Source organism: Cygnus atratus, chromosome 1 (genome assembly GCF_013377495.2).
Source record: "Cygnus atratus isolate AKBS03 ecotype Queensland, Australia chromosome 1, CAtr_DNAZoo_HiC_assembly, whole genome shotgun sequence".
NCBI classification, from domain to species: Eukaryota; Metazoa; Chordata; class Aves; order Anseriformes; family Anatidae; genus Cygnus; species Cygnus atratus.
In genome coordinates this window covers 86,179,058-86,199,238 of record NC_066362.1, presented here as the reverse complement: position 1 = coordinate 86,199,238, position 20,181 = coordinate 86,179,058, and the positions used below count along the sequence as shown (strand labels likewise).

Here is a 20,181-nt window from a genome sequence, read left to right as displayed (position 1 = left end):
TGTGTATTAGAAATATCCCAGACGCACAGTGCCAAAACAAATAGGCACCAAGCTGCCTTTGAGCTTGGATTTTGTTTGTATTCAGTTCTAAATTAAAAGTCAAATTCTTGTTTATGTTTTTTTTTCTTTTCCTTTTGCAAAATGATTCTGTGAAATTGTACATGAGCCCTTCCCTGGTTGGTTTGCTTCACTTGAGAGTTGGCTTTATATCATACAGTCTCACCAAGCTGCTCGTGCATCTGGAAAGAAGTGGCACATGCTCACAGTTGTGCTTTCCTGGAGCTGTCTCTGGAGCTGCAGAGCCCCACGTGGAGGGCACGACCTGTGGCTGTTCAATGCGTGTGGCTGTCAAGGGCCTTGGGTTAAAGATGTTGCACATCCTTTCAAACTACATCAGTACATTTTTAAAGTAAACCAAATCCTTCTGTTGGAGGGATGTTGTGTGTTTCCAGGAGTTTTTTGCATGTGTAGAGCATAACTCCAGATGAAGATACTACCTTTTAATCACACTAAGGGGACGCCCCTCTACTTGTCATTTTGTGCCTAAATCAGAGAAGCTCTGTTCCCCCCAAGCTCTGCTGAGGAAGAGATAAATTGGTAAAATGCAAGGACAGAGAAATGGCAGAGGTGCCGAGGCGGACACCAGGCATCGAGCATGATGAGATCTGTGGTTGCCAGGAGTGCGAGTGGGCTGATGAGGAAGGGGACTGGAAGCTAAGGCAGGGGCTGGGAAGTGTGTTTTTCTTGCAGTAACCTCTCTCCTTCTTCTCCTCCTTCTGTCTTTTCTAGGCAGGACAGGGCTGCTTGCTGATCTCTTGCCCAGTTTTGCTGTGGAGATTATGCCAGGTATTCAGCCATTTCATCCTTTAATTATGCAGTCATCTGTCATCTTGTCTGTTTATCCCTCTGCAGCATCTTTTATGTGGCGTACGTTTTACTCTTATGTGTACTTTATCTGGTGGAGAAAAGAAAAAAGCTTGTTGCTTACTGGAAATGCATGTTGGGTTGAGAACTGAGAGCTGATGCTGGGACTGGGGGAGGAGTGGCCATGCTGGGAGGCGACTTACAGAAATGGTTAATGCCATGCCAGGGTCAGCGTGAGAGCAGAAATGCCAGCGCTGTTCAGAAGAAGTTTCGTGTCAAGCTCTCAGCTAGAACCAAGGCAACGCTGCTCCAGCCTGTGGAGACCTCAGCAGCCTCGTGTGCCCATATGGCCCTGTACGTCATCCTCTCTCGTGCACCAGTAACTTCCCCTCCCTGGGCTCTGTGCTGCAGGTACTGTTACAGCCATCGCCCCAGATGGCAGCACAGGAAGTGCTAGAAATAGAGCACTGGCTAGCAACCCGGCGGTGGCACGGGCCCTCTCGTGCCGTGTGTCCTGGGCATTATCCTAGGTAACTCCAGGTGGCTGGACCGGCTATGAGGGATCTCTGCCTGTGACAACTCCCTCGCTAGCCAAACTAATGAGAGCCACCAACTGGGGCACTCCTTAAAGAGGAAACAGACTGCAACACGTTGTCCTTGAAAGGGAAGAGCTGTGGGAACATTTAGCCCTAGAGTCATGATCATCCCCTGACAGTGCCCAGGAAGGCATTCTTTCACACTTCTGTGCAGAAATACATCTCCATATAAATGTGTGAAGCTATTTTCAAAGCTGTCCCAGAGATGCAAATGGAGAGAAGGCAGACACTCCTCCACCTCCAGTGAAACCCAGAGCTCCCTGGAAGCTCAGCATGGCAGGAGAGGGATTGGCCTGTTCAGCATGGACAGAGGTTGATTCTCTGTTGCCTAATGCTTTTTTTTCCCCACTATTTACAGTCCTACTGGATGGGTGTACAATTCCTGTATATTGACCAGGTAGCTTTCTGGTACCCCACTGCATACGTATAAAAAACAAGGAAGTATAAAAAGCAGTAACAGACCACACATCATCTGCGTTACCTGTTAACCTGAATTAACAAAATCAGATGCTCTTGCAAGCACAAACCGGTAGTTTTCAGACAGTGAGATTCATTGCATTTCAGCTTGGTAAATGTTTACACCTCAGGGTTACACAGGTGTATCTGGAAGGGCAGTGAGAGAAGGTAATGGCTGTTGTAGCAGGGTGAGGATTAGGCAATTGCAGGTAAAACTGGTTGAACTCCCAGTTGTGTGCATTACGGAGGAGGCAGCGAGCTCTTTTGCTGTTTTCTTAACCTTATCACAGAAGCAAATGGTCTAACTCTGTGAGATCAAATCCTTCCTGTGACTGGGATATGGATTTCAAATGTTTTCTCCTGGTGCTGAGTAACACGTAACATACATACTAATCTGATCTCTTTTTATACTCCTAGAACATTTTCAGAAGGACCACAAGTACACTTACAGTGGACTTGCTGTTTGTTTTTTTCCTCCACCAGGCTTTTATCCTTTATTAGTGAACAGTTTGTTAACAGCTCTGGAGATCTGACACCTGAGCTTCATTGCATAGCTGTGGCTGGCCACTTCCGTCAGGCAGTAATATTTCATGACAAGAACATGACAGAAGAAAGCTTCTGACCTGCTCAGAGTGGCATAGACTAGGAAGTACAGGGCTGGAAAGAAGTCTGGCTTACTATCTCACTTGCTATCCCAAGCACCATGTTATTTCATGCTTTTCATAAGCTTAGCAAACTTAAAAAAACTTAAAAAACTTAAAAGTAGCCTGGTTTTGGCCTTTCTCTCTCACATTGCATCGCCTTCTTTGATGTGCTGCTTCTAGCTTCCACCGACATTACTCATAGCCTGTTTATGCTCATTTATTTAGGACCCTTAACCATAATAACTGCTTTTTCCCCTAGCATTCATCCTCCTAGCATATTTCCTGGCAGCAACTATGTCTGCTCGCAGCCTTCTTTATGACAGGCTAATGCAGCAAGCTTCTGCTCTCTCTGTGCAAGGCAGGCTGTCGAATCTGTTCTTCACTCTTGAATCCCCGCTTCGCATGAGCTCCAGCCTGAATCCATCTTTTCTTGTGCAATGATGATCCGAGTTGTATAATGTCAGTAACTTCAGATGAAGTTACTTGGAGGCCTTTTATGAAGGCATTCCTTAACACTACTACTGGAAATTCCTCCTCTATGGGGCACAAGATTACAATTACATTTTTTTGTGGCTGTATAGCCTAAGTGGTTACAGTTGTCCTGTGATGGAATAGTATAGTGTGTCCTTTATTTTTGGTTGCTTTCAAGAAATGAAGTCCTGTTCACAGCAGAAACTGTTCTTGATCCTTGAACACGTGACCCTGAAAGTATTGCTGCACACCTTGAAATTCAGCATGTTGCTGTTACATGTTTCTTATTGTAGGCCTGCCCAAGGACAACTTGCCCTTTCCGTAAGATATTCCAGTATTCATCTTTGTTGGAATGCTTCCCTACCTCTTACCCTTAAGTTGCATTAATGCATTCTTATTTTCTGTGTCAAGGTCATTCATGCAAACATTGAATAAGATGGCTCGTAGAACTGGTACCTGAGGAACTGTATTAACAATTTCCTATCAGCTGTTACTTTTCCATTCATGAATGCTTCCCTCCAGCTATTTCCTTATTCATTAGCTGAGTTTTTCTCAACATAGAGTAACTTCACCAAAAAATATTCCACAAGGACCAAAATTATCTGCAAGTTTAAATGAAATTCGTCTGTTTCAGCCAAGAGAGAAATAAAATATTCAAAAAACATAAAATGTTTCACTTTACACTTCTGAAATGAAGTGTTTTGATTTGTAAATGCCAGATCTTTCACTGACATTCATAAGTTTGAAATTAAAAATTGCATTTAAAAAAGGCAATTATTTGTAGAAGAGTGAAGGAAAATGCCAACAAAGAAAAGAATTTTACTTCTGCTCAAACAGAACTCTGTGGATGAATCAAAAATGAGATCTCTCATTTTTGCATTTTATTAAGAACTAGAAAGAACTTGTGTTTTGGTTGTTCCAAGCTGAAGAATCTTTTCCTCGACTTTTCATCTCACTCGGCTCGGTGTCATTCCGTCCTTGCATTGCAGCCCTTGTATCAACCCTTCTGCAGCCCAAATACCATTGTGCCAGGAGGCCCTGTAGAGAATGCTTGACTTCAGTTCAGAAAGAGTGGCCTGCTGTTTTTTCTTCTCGTGGTATAAACCCCACCCCACTGCTGAGCAGCCCCACCACTTCTTTTCTTTGCCTTCTTGCCAGCTTTCCAAGGTGGTTGAGCAACCACCTGGGAACCTCTGGTGTCTTTCCTCACAGGTTTTCCCTCACCAGCGGTCTTAGTTCCAGATAGGCTGGTGCATATTTCTGATATAAAACCAACTCCAGGCTTCCTCTACATTCAAAGACTTGAAATTTCTTGGTCCACGTGGGTTTGCTGACCATTCCCTTGATCCAGGGAATTGCCATGCGGCAGTATGCGCAGCCTTGTGCCCACCATCCCCAGTGAAGTGAAGGGCTGAGAGCTGCCCCATGGCAGGCTGGGCACCTGCCCTCAGCATGGCTGCTGCTGCTGCTACAGATTTCCTGGCAGCAGAGTTTTAGGGACCTTTTCTTGCTCCCCTTCCCATGTAATGTAAATAGAGCCCATTACAGCCCCATCACGATTTTTGTGGACCATCCCTTCTGCCCTGTCACTTGCACAGACTTCATCTGAGGCTTCAGTGAAAATTAAAAAAAAAAAAAAAAAAGTGGTTGTTAGGTTTCCTGGCTGGCTGCAGCGCCTGAATAGGATGTTCGTTCAGCACATTCAAAAGAATAATTGTGTGCGTGGGCCTAGCTGTGAAGGGGCAGGCCTGGCTCATTTACTGGGCTATTTATAGCCTGCTTTTCACCGTCGTTTGTCCCATTAAAACTGGAATATGGGTAGGGAACAAACACATAAGCAGGGCATGAACATGGCTGAGAAGAATGAGTCTTTAATGAGACCCAAATGCTAACAGGGCATGTCCTGCAGCATTCGTACAGGTCTGCCACAGGATGAAGGGTTTCCGTGTGGGGAACCAGAGCTCTTGCCTGCATGCTGCTTGCCTCTCAGCCAGCCAGAGAGTTTGAGAAGGGACCATATTTTGGTAGCTCTGTTTCTCACTGCCATGTGTCATTTCTGCTTTGACATGGTCCTAAACCAGGAGGGAGTCCATTTCTATTAAAAGCCCCACCCATCTATTCTGCCCCTGTGCTCTCCACAGGGATGATGTTGCTGCTGTTCGCTTCCCCAGCGATGTGCAATCCTGTAAGTATCTCTTTTTCTCCCCGTGTTTTCCAGAGTGGGTCTTTGTGGGCCTGGTGATCCTGGGCGCGTTCCTGTTCTTCCTCCTGGTGGGGATCTGCTGGTGCCAGTGCTGCCCACACAGCTGCTGTTGTTACGTCCGCTGCCCCTGCTGTCCTGAGTCCTGCTGCTGTCCCCGGGCGCGTGAGTGACCCTGTCCAGGCCTGGCACGGATCTTCTTTACCTCCTCTGCTCCCTGGCAGAACAGGAGGAGAATGTGCTAATGTTGCTTGCTTTGCCCTGAGCACTTTGCTTGACTCAAGAACTAGTTCTTGGGGAGTGAAGCATCTGACCTATTGCTCAATGCTTGAGCGCTCAAAGTTAATTACAAATGTAATTTTCTGAGGCCTCCCTGCCTTGGCAGCTGCGTCTGCTTCTCCAAAGTGTCATGCTCCCCTTCCAAAGTTGCTGTCATGTCAGCGAGTGTTGCGGGGGCAGAGCTAAAAGCATCCTGGGAGGTTTCTTCCCGACAGTGCAAAGCAGCTGCCCTCTACAACAGTGCAAAATCCTTGCAACCCAGCAAGGTTCCTGGTCAGGCTCAGGCAGATCTGTCAAGTTTCATGAGCCTCATCCCTGCAGCTTGAGACATAAGTTGTTTTTAAAGCTGAGCTGCTGCTAAGTTGTGGCAGCAGTAATGCTGGCTCTAACACGCTGGGTATCTTCCAGACGCTGGGCATCTTGGAGTGCTCACATGACATGCCGTGAGCACTTTCTAAACTCCCCTCAGTGCTATTTGAGGCTTAGAGAAATTCGTATCGGCCCCTGTCATTTCACTTGTCCAGTTGTCTCCTGCTGGGTTGTCACCAATGTCAGCGGTGTGCAGGTTTCTGCCACAAGCCATGTGGTTCTGGGGGAGGCTGGCGTGATGCTGACTGCTGTTCTTTTTCTTTTTCAGTGTATGTAGCAGGCAAGGCAGCAAAGGCAGGGTACCCTCCTGCGGTCTCCTCCATGCCAGGTCCATACTACATCCCCAGTGTTCCTGTAGCCGGTGTCCCATCTCCTGCTGTGCTGATGGATAAGTCACACCCACCTCCCTTAGCCCCAAGTGACACCAGCGGAGGAAGCCAAAACGGTAATTTGCAGTGCCAAGCACAGCATTCAGTTCTCTTCCTGGGAGCAGGGCTGGGAACGGGAGGGGTATGCGTTGCTGATAGAGTGCAATGAACAGGATAAACGCAGACAAATCGTATTTTAATCCTGGTGCTGGCAATGACATTTGCATCCCTTAGGGCCATGTGGTCAGACTTGTCTAATGCCATCAGCAAAGTGTCTGTTTGGGGGTACTGAATTAGGCCAGCAGGGAATGGGAGGTCAGGTTCGTGCTCTGGGCCCCTTTCTAAACCTTTGCTTGCGGGAGAGAAAAGGATGAATGAAGGTGGTTGCAGAGGAGCAGAGGCAGTGGCTGTTTTCCCCTTAGAGCCAATGCCTTGCAAGCTGCTCTGTCTTGGTAAACTGCTTTTGCTGCTCTGTGTAGAGCGCTGCTTCCCCTCTGGCAGCAGTTTTTGCTGCAGCATGTTTTACTGCCCCTGTAGCAATTCGAACACAGGTACGTGCTCCCTTGTCATTTCTGCCCAAGAGCATTTGCGGCTGGATCCCCTCCCATACCTGACAGAAGTCAGTAGGTCACTTGGCTTGTTCAGCCTTTCCATTTATGAAATGTGTGATAAAAGGCTTCTAACTAGAAGGGAGTTATAGATCAATGTCAGACAGAGAGAATATGGGTATGGTGCTTCTATCTCAGTGAGGGTCACTTCTGCTGTAAAGGAAGTTGCCTTCAAGGAAGAAGAGAATGGCTATTTAGCCACATCCTAGCAGCATTTCAAGACTAGAGTGGCTGCCTGAACTCAAACATACTGCAGCAGCAGAAGTGACTTACCAAGATAGTCACCATACTGACAGAGTATGTTTGCCATTGATCCAGCCACATGTCTGATTTGAAAGCTCTACACTAATTATCAATTGTTAAATTTACTCGTGACAGTGTGTTGATAAGACAGTTCCAAAAAGTTCCACAAATCAAGTAGCCTACTCAAATAATTAAGCTTTTGGAATAACCTTCCACATTCTTCCCCTGCCCCAGTCAATATATTAACCTTTTCAGAATTACTAGAAGTATTTTCATTCAACAGCCATACATTTTTTTTCCCACCAAAATGAAAACAGAGCTCTGGAATGGTGCATTTTGAAATAGGAAATAAATCAGTCACTGATCCAAAGCAGAATGTATCCAATTCAAAAACCTTTGTCAGAAAATGATGAATGACAGCCACAGTGCTTTTTTTTTTTTTTTTTCTCTTGTGCAAAATGTCACTGCTTGTAGAACATGGTGTTGGCTGTGGGAACCTCAGGGATTTTTTAAGAGTCAAATCACAGACCCAGTGCTTGTCTCTGCTGTGCTTTACTAGCAGAGCACAAATGCTGAATAAAAAACTATGGATGTGTTTAGAAACCAAATGGAATGGCCTTTAGCATCCATGGTTATTACACAGAAAAATGCATTTATTATATAATCTGAATCAAACTGTCAAGACTTAAATCTTCAGCTCAATATTTGACAGGCAATACTACATAGTGCAAATTAAACTATTACTGTAGTGACTTTTAACTGTTGTGGAGAGACGACAGGTTCTTAAGCTTTTTATTTATTTATTATTTTAAAATTAATATTTATTTTATTAATATGGACAAGCCCTTAGCCTGGATCATGCTCCTGTTGTGCAGGGGGATGCACAAAGAAGGTGTTCCTTGAACTGAGCAGCTAAGGCAGGTTGATTCCCTGCACTCCCTTCCTTGTCTCTTAAGCTCCGTTATCATTCCAGAATATCCCCTAATTACATGCTGTAGAAGAGAGAACACGTTACATGGCTCTTCCAAGCTGCTTATTTGCTGGTTGGCCAGACGGCAAGCTAAACAAAACAGATAATAGTTGAATGGATAATGAAGGTCTTTGCTCAGAAGGAGCACTAATTATGGTCTCTGCATCCTCCACACAGCTATTGTAGGTCTGATCTGAAACTTGTAAAAACTTGGTATCTTTGATACCAAAAACTTCTGTCTAGTTCATTTAAAAATGGTCAATAGGATCAGAAGTGCTAGGGGATGGAAACTGGAGGATTCTGTAATCCTGGCTGCCAGTCTGAAAAGTGCAGCCTTTGCCCTAGTTAGCTTCTGTGCTTGTAGCTGACCCCTGTGAGGTGATCTAGTGAGCAAACTAAGGCACGAGAATATTTAAAAAATTTGCCTACAGTTACATAAACGCCATGTGACAAAGCTCCAGTGAAGCTTAGGAACTTGGTCCTGAACTTAGGGCTGAACAGAAAATAAAAACGAACGTTCAGTTCTCGTAGTTAGAACTGCTGGGAACACATAAGTTAGGATGTATGCTCTCTATTTTAAATGCAGTGGTTACCTGGAGACTCTGGCATAGATTCTCTAGACCATGCACATAGGGAAGCTTTTAATTCGAGAGCTGAACTCCAGACCTCCAATATAGAAAGTGAAAAGAAATAGAAAAGGATGAGAAATCACTTACTTCCTAACCACACTTGCCTGAAAAAAATAGTAGTGCTGTCCTTTCTGGGGAGGGAAACAGTTTACAGTTTTGTCTGACTTGGTTCCACCCACAGAAGAATAAAAAAAGTGTCCAAAGTTAAACAAATTAAGCATTAGAAATTTATGAACTGTTCAGGAGAAGAAAATATGCTCTAGCAGGGAAGAATGTTCCATTCCCTTTGACTTTAATGGAATGGTTCTGGACAAGTGCTTAACATCTTTGCATCTTCATTTCATTATAATTGAGATGGGTCTAAAAATATGCAGACCTTATTGAAGGATTTTGGCAATTTATGGATGAAGAAGGGTATGAGGAAGAAGCAATAATATCTTTGAATCTCACACAAAGGAATAATAAAGAGATTTAATAAGTTGAACATTCAATATCATTGCCGGAAGTATTTAATAAATAAATGTAGAGACAAAATATGCCTTATCTGTAATGGAAAATCCTTTTTATGGGCTGCTCACAGTCATCCTTGCAGATTTAATTCCCAAGTTAATTTCTGGATGCTTACAGAATTACCCAAGAAAGTCACTTTCCTTTTGATACATAGCTGCAATAGCAAGTCAAGCATGAAGCTAGCATGAAGCCTAGCTAAATCTCCCATCGGTTCCAGCAGCTAAAGATGTTGCCCAAATAGATATTTGGCACAGCCTCAGCATGATTAGTGGTTCTTGTGCGACAGAATCTGGAAGCTGCCTGCTCAAGTTCCCCAAAGGCTATCAGTAGGTCAGAGTCATTTCCAGCTAATGTTTGGTTGTTGGCCTGTGTGAAAGTGAGGTGGTAGCTCAGCTGAGCTCCTAGGAGATGCACTGGAAGGAAGAACAGCGAGAGGGCTCTTTCCTGGCAGTGTATCAGACCAGAGGTCAACTGTGATGGTGAGGCAAAGCAGAGAACTTGCACTGCTGTTGCTTATGCTGTGCCAGCTCTGTCAGTGCAGCAGGAGTCACCACTTCTGAGGCCAGTCAGTCCAACTCACCTGCAGAGACATGCTGGTCTTCCACTTTGGAAGGCAGAGGCAGGGTTCCTTGTGTTCTGTAAGTCATGGTGTGCATTTACACTTATTGTACACATATTTGTGGTGATGATAAAACTGAAACTCCAGACTGCCATCAGCTGAGCTATCTGGGTTTGTCCTGGAGACACATTGAAAGCAGGACTGCGATAGACCCGTACTACATTTTAACACCTAATACCTTTCCCAAATACAAATACACTAGGCAATATTTCAAGATCTAGAAATTCACTTTACATAGACACAGTTAAAATCCATAGTAAAGCACTTCCTCCTGAAGCAATTTGCAGGAGTATTACAGGAATTGTTCCACCAATTCCTATGGCACAGCCATTTCTGAGGCAGAGCGTGTTTTTTTCATAGTGCACAGACACAAGCACAGCAGCTTAGGACAGAAGGTGCCTAAGAATACCTGTGCCAAGTCCTTGTTCAGCCCACACTGCATACTATGCAACGTACTATCAAACCCATATGCTAGATACTGATATATCGGTGTATGGGATAAAACAGAAGGAAGAGGTTGGCTCACTACCACCGTCCAAGTATTTTTTTAAAATAGTGCGTCAAGAGGAGGGCTCATGCAACGCTGCAGTGTTCACACAAGGGAACACACTAACCCCGTGCAAGGCAGACAGGTTCGTTTTGTAGTGATAAGCGACTCATCCTTACAGCAGTGCTCTAATGAGGCTGAATTTCAGGGTTAGCTCCTTGGGACTGAGACCTGTGTTTCTGTCAATCTTCGAATAGCCCCAGGCTCAGACGTTTCTTAAACAATCTGCTATAGAAGCTTTATTTTCTTCAACGCCCTAATAGGTGGAGTTCTTTGCTTGCTGACTGTAGACTGGCCTTGAGGTAGCCAGGCTATTCATAGGCTTAGCACATAAAGTGTGCATGGAGCCAGCCTGCCAGAGTTAGAGCTGCTGTGGCTCTGTGTGTGTAGGAGCTTCTTTTCTATGCACAGGAAGGTGGCAAAGCCAAAAAAGCTGTCCAGGCTTCCCCTGCAAGTGGACTCAAGCACCTAATGTCTGTGTGAAACCTACCTATTCTGTAAAATACTGCACATAAAGAATTCCAGAGCAAGCAGTTTCACAGTTACCCAGTGACCTGATTGGCCCCATTATTGGATTTGGTATAGATCTCAGTGCGATGTGCTTTATGGGACTTTCTATGTTTCCTTCCGTGTTCTGGAGCATCTCCTACCACATGCTTTTCAACCCGTGTGAGCAGAATTCGTAGGGCTGGGAATGTGGAGTGCTCCTGCGAAGTGACAGCTCCCACATGCTCAGCCACCTGCTTCCCCTGCAGCCTGGGAGCTCACTACCTCTGCTGCATGGAGGAAGCCTGATCTGGCACTGCTTCTCCCATACCATGACAAATCCTTTCGGTAGTGCTAAGGAAGGGGAAGCGACTGCTACCTTCCTCCCTGCCATCCTCTGTAGGAGGTGGAATCACTGTGGCAATGTCACCACTTGATGCATTTGGCTGTACAGATCGGGTATTTCCAAGACATTTTTTGCTGTTGCTGCAAACTTTCTAAACGATGCAGCTGCTCACAACTTCACATCCCACCTTAGAGACAAATTTCTTCTGAAGCAAGGACTGACTCACTGTTTTGGAAGATGCAGCCTACCTGCCTGCAAATGTGAGCTCAACTGTAGAAGCAATGTTGTCTGAAAGTCTCCTCAAACTTAAATGTGTTTTCCTCTAAATTCTTTTCTTTTCTCCCCAGCAGTGCGCAAAGGGTACAGGATACAAACTGACAAGGAAAGGGACTCCATGAAGGTGCTGTACTACGTCGAGAAAGAACTGGCTCAGTTTGACCCAGCTAGGAGGATGCGAGAACGATGTGAGGAACAAGAATGGTTTGATTTTGTTTTTCACTGACCTGAAAAATACTCTGCAAATTCATAGCTAAAAGTTCACTGGCTTTGTCTTAAAGCTAGCCTCTAGGATATTAATCCTGGGATGGATAAAGTCTGGATCTTAGGAATCTATGGATATGTTCTGATTTTAAAGAGTTACTGCTCACCTAATAATCATCCTTCATTAGACTAAACAAGGTGTGGGAGACTCAAACTATCATGAAAATTGGCTGCTCGGGTAATTGAGCTTTTGGATCATCATGGTCTGAAAAGCCAGGTCTGTTTTGTGTGCTGCGGTGCCCACAGTATGGTTTGAATGATGCATAAAGGTAGTTTGGAGTGGGTTTTGCCCTGCAAAAGGGACTACAAGAAAGATTCAGGAAGCAAGGGGATTACCAGGAGGTTTGGTGACACTGGCCAACGTAAGATCAGAGGTACTATGTGCAGCAGCACTGGTGGCTTGGCAGTCAGACACTGCAGGTGAAAGGGAGGGGCATGATGCAAGCTCAGAAGGGAGCTTCTGCAGGGAACTCCTCACTGTCTTCCTATTGCAGGCTTTGTTTTCCTAAATAAAGACTGAAGGGGTGTTTAATGGGTGTCAGCACAAACCCTAGTGAGGATTTGAGGATCTTTCTGCATTAGGAGACAGAGGTGCAGTGGTGGGACAGGTTATGTGCACGAGGAGGGCCTGCAGTGCTGGTGTTTGTTCTTTAGCTGTTCTGAGGACAACAGCAGGCTGGGGGGCTTGGTTCCTCCGTGCAGCATCCGACTGATGCAGAGCTAACCCATATTAGGCACTGGCAGAGGCTCTTTTAAAACAGACATGTGAGATCCTGCAAATCAATGAAGGTAGGGGCTTTAGGGAATGACATTACATCAAGGCTCTGTACAGATTAGGCATAACTAACAAATTATATGTACTTCTAAAACAGTCATTGCTGAGCACACTGTCTTCTCCACCCACAAGATTTACTATAAAAAGACCTCTCCAGATTGGTATGTCAGGCCTCCAGATGTCAATGTGCTTGACGGGGTAGAGACTGACAGTGATTCAGACAGTCTCTTACTTTTTTTTTAATTCTTTTTTCTTTTTTTTTTTGAGGGGGTTGTTTTTGTTTTAACTGAGCAAGTCAGGCCAAACCCAGAGCCAGCTTGTCTCACACCAGGAAAGGGGGAGGTGGCACAATTGCTGGGATGATGCACCACCAAGCACAGCGCCCACCTCGTGAGGGTGGAGAGCTCACACGTGCTAGCGAAGCAGGGCTGAGGGGGGATTTCTGCACAAAGGCTGAACTTTGTTGTCTGAACACAAGCATCTGATGCCAGTTGAGATACCCTTAGAATATCCCATCTGGCTACTGGTTAACCAGTTCAGAAGACCTGTTGGTCCAACACCAGATCTGTGTCCAAACTGAGCCACAGGAGTCACACAAGGGTTTGGGCCTTGGGTTCCATTTTGATTTTTTTTTTTTCTAATGGAGGACAGCTCAGCTTCTGTCTGAGAAATCTGCAGCCAGGCTTTCCACAGCCTTCCTGTCCTCTCTTCTCCTCTCCCATATGCTACTAGGTAATGCCTATCTCATTTCTTTTCTGCAACCTCCCCTTCAGATAACAACACCATCTCTGAACTCAGCTCTTTGCATGAGGACGACTTGAACTTCCGACAGCCCTACCGCCAGGCGCGGAGGAAACCTCTGCCTCCAGCAGGAGACCTGGATGGGGATGCTGAGTACTGGGCAGGAGTGGTCGGCGGGGGCAGCACGTCGAGATCCCAGGCTGTCTCTGATTACAGAGATGAGAGGGACAGTTTCCGACACAGGTGAGGAGTGCTATGTTTTGGAGGCTACTGTATCAGCCAAAGTAGTAAGTTAAAGAGAAGGGACAGATGTACTGGTAGCTGTTCTCCATTTCCTGCTGCTCTGGTCTAGCCTAGTAGGACGGAGGGGTTGCAGCTGGAGAGAAAGGTTCAGATGGAAGATGTCTTAGATGAGGACAGAATCGATCTGATTCCTATAGTTCTGCTGAAGCCTCCCCAGCTGGGCAGTGCTAGGTACTGGCACCATTCCAGGTAGGATGTAAAAGTGAGATAAATAGGAAACAAAGTCACCTTCCCATAGTGCTCCCTTGAGATCTGTACCTGATCCCTCAGGCACTTCTCAGTGCTGGTGCACTGTGTTAGGAATCACACCCCGGTGCTTTGGTGCACCAAAACCTGTATTCCAGGTCTGAAGGACTGGCACTTTGGCACCTAGAAGAGATGTCATGTGCTTCTTCCCTCATACCAGCAGCCCAGTCCCTCAAAAGCGATGGCAGGGATTTACTTCCGTCAGTACTGAGCTGTTGTGCCAGTTCACTCCCTTTAAACCTGCTTCAAAATTACCCTCCTGTGAGCTTCTGTAGCCAGGTTCTTGGGTTTTCCCAGCAGGACATACACCTACAAGTGCTGGGGCTAAGGGAAGAAAGTTCAGCCCTGCACAGCGGAGGACAAGGAAGGTGCATCCCGGGGTTAATCTCTGGTAATGTCAGGCATGTAGAATCTGAGCTATCCACACCAGGCCGCCCTTACAGTCAGCAGAGAGAAGTAGGCTTTTCTAGGATGTGATACATCTCTTCCTACGGAAGGGGATGAAAACAGGTCAGATGATTCATGCCCCAGGAGCGCCTCTTTCCCTCCATGGTCTCTGAAGGCTGCTGAGGGGATGAGTGCAGCTGAATCCTGGTCTCTAACCCTACCTTTTCCCTCCTCCAGCCAGCAGAGATCCAAGTCCGAGATGTTGTCCCGTAAGAGCTTCTCTGTGGGAGTGCCGGCCGTCTCCATGGACGAGCTGGCAGCCTTCGCGGAGTCCTACAGCCAGCGGGCCCGGCGGGCGGACAGCCAGGAGACTCGGCGTTTCGAGCGCTCGGAGTCGCGTGGCGGAGGGCTGCACCACCAGGACAGCTCCCTGGAGGAGTACTACACCAAGCGCAGCAGGGGGAACCGAGAGCCGCTGACGGACTCGGATCGGGGCTGGTCGTACAGCCCGCCCCGGAGACGGGCCCACGAGGAGAAGCACCTGCCCCGGCTGGTGAGCCGGACGCCTGGAGGGAGCCAGAAATACGATCACTCCTACCTCAGCAGCGTCCTGGAGAGGAAATCCCGGAGCTACGATGAAAGCGGTGACCGTTGTGAAACCCCCTCAAAGCTGAGCTCGCAGCCCAGCCAGAGAGGAGGGGGAACGTATTATGCCTGGTCACCACCCTCTACCTACAAGCCCGAGCCGTCGCAGCAACAGTCGCAGCAGCCGCCGTCGTCTGACCAGGAGGATGGGGAGGACACCCTGCCTCCCTACAGCGAGAGGGAGCTGAGCCGAGGCCCTTCGTACCGGGCCAGGGAGCAGGCCTACCTCAACGCCTCTGACAAGAAGAGGAAAAAGGAGCCCAAGAAAACAGTGAGGCCATGTCTGGTGATCCTGATCCAAATACGCTGAGGCGTGAGCTGCCAGGCGGGGGTCACAAAGCAGAGTTTAGGAGCAGGGGGCTCTCCAGGAGATGGCATAGCATGGATGGAGTCGGAGTGTGGGGAACCCCAGATAGCACGAGAAACCCTGCGAGAGACCTCAGCGGGATCATTGTGAAAGGGGTGAGGTGACAGATGCCTGTGGGTGTGTGCCCACGGCCGTGTGCACATGTGCCATGCACGCCAAAGGCATCTGTCACCCAGGATACCAGCAAGTGCGAAACATCCTGCCCCAGTCCGGGCTAGTGAGGGCTGATGAGACTGTGGCTGCTGGGGAGGGGAAGCCAAGAGCTCGGGTCTTGGCCCTGAGCAAAGTGGCCTGTGCAAGAAAGAACAGGGGCGTGAGCCTGAAAATGTCACTCTCCGGTTGTGTCTCTGTCAAAGCAACATCTGTCTCTTTGTCCATTCTGTGGGTGGTTTCCTATTGACACTTGTCTCCTCTCTTTCCTCTCAGAATGATTTCCCAACGAGGATGTCCCTCGTGGTGTGAAGTTGTGGACATGTCATGTTGATGGGCTGGATACCACGAGGTGACTGTGGTGGAAAAGATACAGAGCAACAAGCAAAACAGGCCCCCGTGAACCTTTGCAGCCACCAGCCTGGGACTTAGTTTGAATCATTTATTTCATCAGGGGAGCAGAGGCTTTCCTAAGAGACAGACTCCCACGAACAGTGCCTGATCTCAGAGGCTCTGGGAGTCTGCAAAGAAAATGAGGCCAGGGCTCCCTCTGGCACCCTCCATTCTGCGCTGGAAGGCAGCCACGTCCCTACTGCCCCTGCTGCCCTGAACTACGAGCGAGGCTGCCTTTGTGCCTCTTGCCCTGTCTCACGTGCAGGGAGAGGCCTGTGTGCATACATACCTCTTGCTCTCTCTGTCTCCTCTCTTCTCTGGATCAATATCATCCCATGCTTGTACTTGGAGCCTATTCAGCATCATCCCCATGCTGGGAGGAGGCCTCGTTCTTACAGCTGCAGACCGCCTCCAGTTGATCAGGCCCTAAATTATGAAAGAAAATCTACATCGTTTCAGACACCATAGAGCAGGGACTGATGAGGTGTTTCTTTGGCAAGGGCTGAACAGAGAGAGAGAGAGAGAGAGAGAGAGAGAGAGACAAGTATGGGCTGGTTCGTTCAATATATTTAGTTATGTTCATTTTGTGATGAGAGTTGCAAGTGAGATTGATGTATTGTTTTGAAAGTGGATCAAAGTAGCTTTTCTTGTGATGAGAACATGATGTGTTTTTCTCCCCCATCCCCAACTGTGATTTGTTTTGATAAAGTTGCATTTCCTTGCAGCTGAGCTATGGCCCTGTAGAGCTTCAAGCTAGAACATCTACACCACCATATCAGAAGCAGTGCTCTAGCTTTGCTGGCGTTCTGCTTCCAGACCTCTCTGCATAGCGGCCTTTTTGTTTTGAAGAAGCAAAAGGGAAAAGATTGCAGTGAGAAGGCTGCAGCTCTTCATTCTATGCTATTGGTATCAGTCCTTTCTGGTCATTGTTCTCAGGCACTGAACAGAGCAGTAAGAACAACGGAGAAAGAATTAACGCTGTGGATGAACACAAGCTTTGAAAGTCACCTTTTTCAATTACAGTCGTTTCAGTCACTACAGTTGTGACATGATGTTAGTGGCTGTTGTCTCAGGAACAGCTGAATTTGGAAGTGAGTGCTCCACACCATCTGGAAGCCTTACAATCTGGATTTCATAGGGTATAATGCAGTCATTTTTTTAATTTTTAGCTGCTAAAATCATAATGTGAGGGAAAATGGTGGGAATATTCTAAGGTCCAGTATCTTGACCGCTGTCAGGCCTAGAAACGAATTAGTGCCATATTGTGTTATGGACATTGTCAGCCTCTGAAATTCCATCTCTCTTTTAACTCTGGAAATTTGGTAGCTACCTGGCCTCAAATTTGTTAGGTGCTCACTCTAGCAATACATTTTTGAACACTGGATTAATGAACATCACTGCAGTTCTCCATAAAAATTGCAGATTGCTTTCTGTACTACTCCTTCGCCATATGAGTTCACCAGGAATGGTCAGAGGAGAGGATGAATGATCTCCACAGCTGCCATGACATTCCAGTTTTTCACACTAGGTGAATGATACAAGGATGTCTTTCTTCTCCAGGCTTCTCTAGTGGTGAGTGCAGATTTGTAAATTCTAGTCCTGGGTCTTCCAGGCCAAAGAAGGATTAGCCTGTAGGGGCATACTATACCTGTCTCTGCTTTGCATTATGGCTGGAGAGACTAAACTGTAAGTATTTTGATCTTTTCTCATCTTTAATGTACGTTCCTAGGAAAACCACAGGATGGTTAACAAAAGGCTGGCAGGTGGTTTCTATCTGAGGTCTCCAATGCCTCGAGAAGCATACAGAGCTACATTACATGCCATTTAAAATTAAATATTTCACCTCTGACATATGCTGATACAGCCAGCAAAACTTAATGTTTTGTTGGAACGAAAAACCTTGGGAACCCCTATGTTAGGATTTTAGGGGAGTTTATCCTGCTGTCTTTTCATCAGACATCCAGCAGACCCAGGAAGCATTTTACATGGAGATTTGAATGTGTGTCTGCAACAATAATTGTGTCAGAAAGGGGGCAAAACAGCAATTTAACATTCTCTGACTACTTGTATCTTTTAAATCATTCTGAAAGCCAGAGCTTTCAAAATCTCATTTCATTTGTGTCTGTCCCTTATCTCAGTCACTGTAGTTGATTTGATCAAGCCCTCAGGAATGAGTTGTGTATATTAAAAATGCAATCCATCCCCTCATTTATCTGAATCACTTTTGTTTGCTTGATGCCTGGTACTTTAGTGTATTTGCACACTGTGTTTAGGAAGTTGCCATTTTATTTACCTAGCATGTAGAAAAGTAGTTGTAAGCTAATTCTCTTAAGAGAACAATTTTAACCGTAGAAACAACTGTTCGTAAGAACTGTCCAACATTTCTTTTGAACCCAAGTACCTGGAGTAGTATTGAAGATTTTATGATTAGTGATTCTACAAGTTTTACCAGATGATAAAAAATTCAGCCTCAAAAAAAAAAAAAAAAAAGAGCAGGTCTTAATTCCCTAAATTCAGATCTGGGCAGCACCCATCATTTGGCTGTGCCTTTGCTCTAAAATTTTACATTTTCCAAATACGTTAGCAACCAATTCATATCTCCCTACACAAATCTGAAGGAATTCTCAGTTACTGATGGTGTCTGTCCTGAAGCCATCTTTATTTTTCCCACAGGAAGTGTGTCTGCATTGGCACCAAATGGACCATATCAGAAAGCAAGGGGTGACGTAGAGCAGGGCTTTCATCTCCATAGCTACATAGCCCTAATGACTTGTGACTCTTGGGTAGGCAACGGAGAGGAACAGCGAGCCAGAGGCTGATGGAGGGGCCGTGAGGAGTCACTTGTTTCAGAGAGGAGGTAACGGTAGCTTTGTGCCTGCACCATCGTTCAGAGCACCTGCAGAATGCAGGCATTGGAAAATAATGAGCCTGATTACTGCACTTAATCTGACGTGGGTGTACCGGGGTCTCAAATTATAAATTTTCCAGTGATCAATTTTTATTGCTGGCATAAAATTAAAATCCTTTTCATACAGGATATGGGTGTCTGAGTCATGTCAAGGATGCAGATGGTTTTGTGGCCTTAAAATGAAGCATCACAACAGTGACTAGCTAAGAAGACAACTAAGATGATGAGTGAATCCTGTAAAAAAATTATGAGCCCTCCGAGCAACAGCAGGATCAAGCATCAGCAGTAAATCTGGATGTGCTGTCGAAAATGTTATCTGGGCTACTGAAAAAAATTTGATGGAATGGGAAAATAAATGTCAACGGTGATGACTTCTCAATAATCCCATTATTCCTTTAAGGTACATTGTAAAACTTCCGTGTGGTGGGTTTAGTGCAAATATCCTCAGACCACTCCGCCTCCACTGAAATGGAAAATTAACAAAACTAGCACCTTGAATACTTAGAAACTTGGAGGAACTCCAACATACATCAGCTCAGCCAGCCAGCCAGCATTATTCTTTTTGTTAGCATATAATATAGGGGAAAGAACTGAAACTGTAAACATCATAGCCCGAGTTATTAAGTCAGAGACAGACATCGGCAACGTGACCCAGGCCCAGCTCACCTTTTGTGAAGTGTGTGCTGTTTCCCTGGAAGGTTTCTGCTCCTGCTTCGATGCGAGGGCCCCTCAGCAGCTCACTGCATCGTGGCTTTGGCTCTGGCTGGTGACTCTGGGTACCACTGCCAAGGACCAGCAGTTACCCTCCTTCCCTGGCCTTTTTTTCTGACAAGCCCACTCTAGGTGGGTAATACCAGTTCTCCTGCAACAGAAATGAGACGAATGGTTTTGCAGCCAATGAAGACTTTAACATATGGATCTTCTTCAAAGAGTCACCTAAAACTGGCCAGAGAAATTTGTGGGAGGGAGCAGCAAAGAAAGTATCTGGATCAGGCACCTTAAGATGAAACTGGCCTTCTAAAAATGGAAAATTCTCATTCTCAGATATTTTTTTTTCGAGGAGTTTTAGGAGAGTTAACCACACATGGATGGCACCACTGGCATGTGACCAGCCTCCTTCTGGCATTGCTCAGAAGAGCTTTTCTCGGCCAAGTTGCCAGCCTACTCCTACGGTTGCAGGTTGCCTTGAGCACAGTGACTGCTCCCTCTGCACGTACTCGGAGGGGTCTGTATGTCTCATTTAGCCCAAGGTCCCCTCCAAAGCTGCTTCTCTGAAGAGATGCAGGGCAGCCCCTGGGATGTACAGATAGGGATCCCTAAGAAGGAGCAATCACAAAACATTTCGCAAGCTGAACATAGCCACAAACTTTTATAGGCACATGGACACAGTGTTTATCATGCCTGGGCTATTCTGAAAATAAACACAACGTCATGGAGACTGTTCCACTGAGGAAATGTGTAGGTCTACCTTCTTTTTTCTCTAGGGGCCTTTGACATGAAGTTGTGGGGGAGGATCTGCTC

The 20,181-nt window shown here is 46.2% G+C and overlaps 1 protein-coding gene across 10 annotated transcripts in view; it reads left to right on the top strand.

Moving 5' to 3' along the window:
• Positions 1-19,037, top strand: part of ILDR2 (immunoglobulin like domain containing receptor 2) — a 37,116-nt gene extending 18,079 nt beyond the window's left edge. Inside the window, exons 4-11 of one of the 10 annotated variants that reach the window (XR_007707737.1) lie at positions 5,250-5,396; positions 6,148-6,324; positions 11,553-11,669; positions 13,294-13,504; positions 14,435-15,113; positions 15,636-17,324; positions 18,426-18,609; positions 18,788-19,037. Coding sequence is in view for 8 of the 10 variants with exons in the window: in XM_035540381.2 (XP_035396274.1) it covers positions 790-846; positions 5,250-5,396; positions 6,148-6,324; positions 11,553-11,669; positions 13,294-13,504; positions 14,435-15,113; positions 15,636-15,671 (1,424 nt within the window). In the remaining 2 variants the exon portion in view is untranslated. Of the gene's footprint in view, positions 1-789; positions 847-5,249; positions 5,397-6,147; positions 6,325-11,552; positions 11,670-13,293; positions 13,505-14,434; positions 15,114-15,635 lie in introns of all 10 variants that reach the window. The other 9 variants (XR_007707736.1, XM_035540381.2, XM_035540382.2 and 6 more) reach the window with 9 other exon arrangements.
• Positions 19,038-20,181: the final 1,144 nt, after the last annotated feature.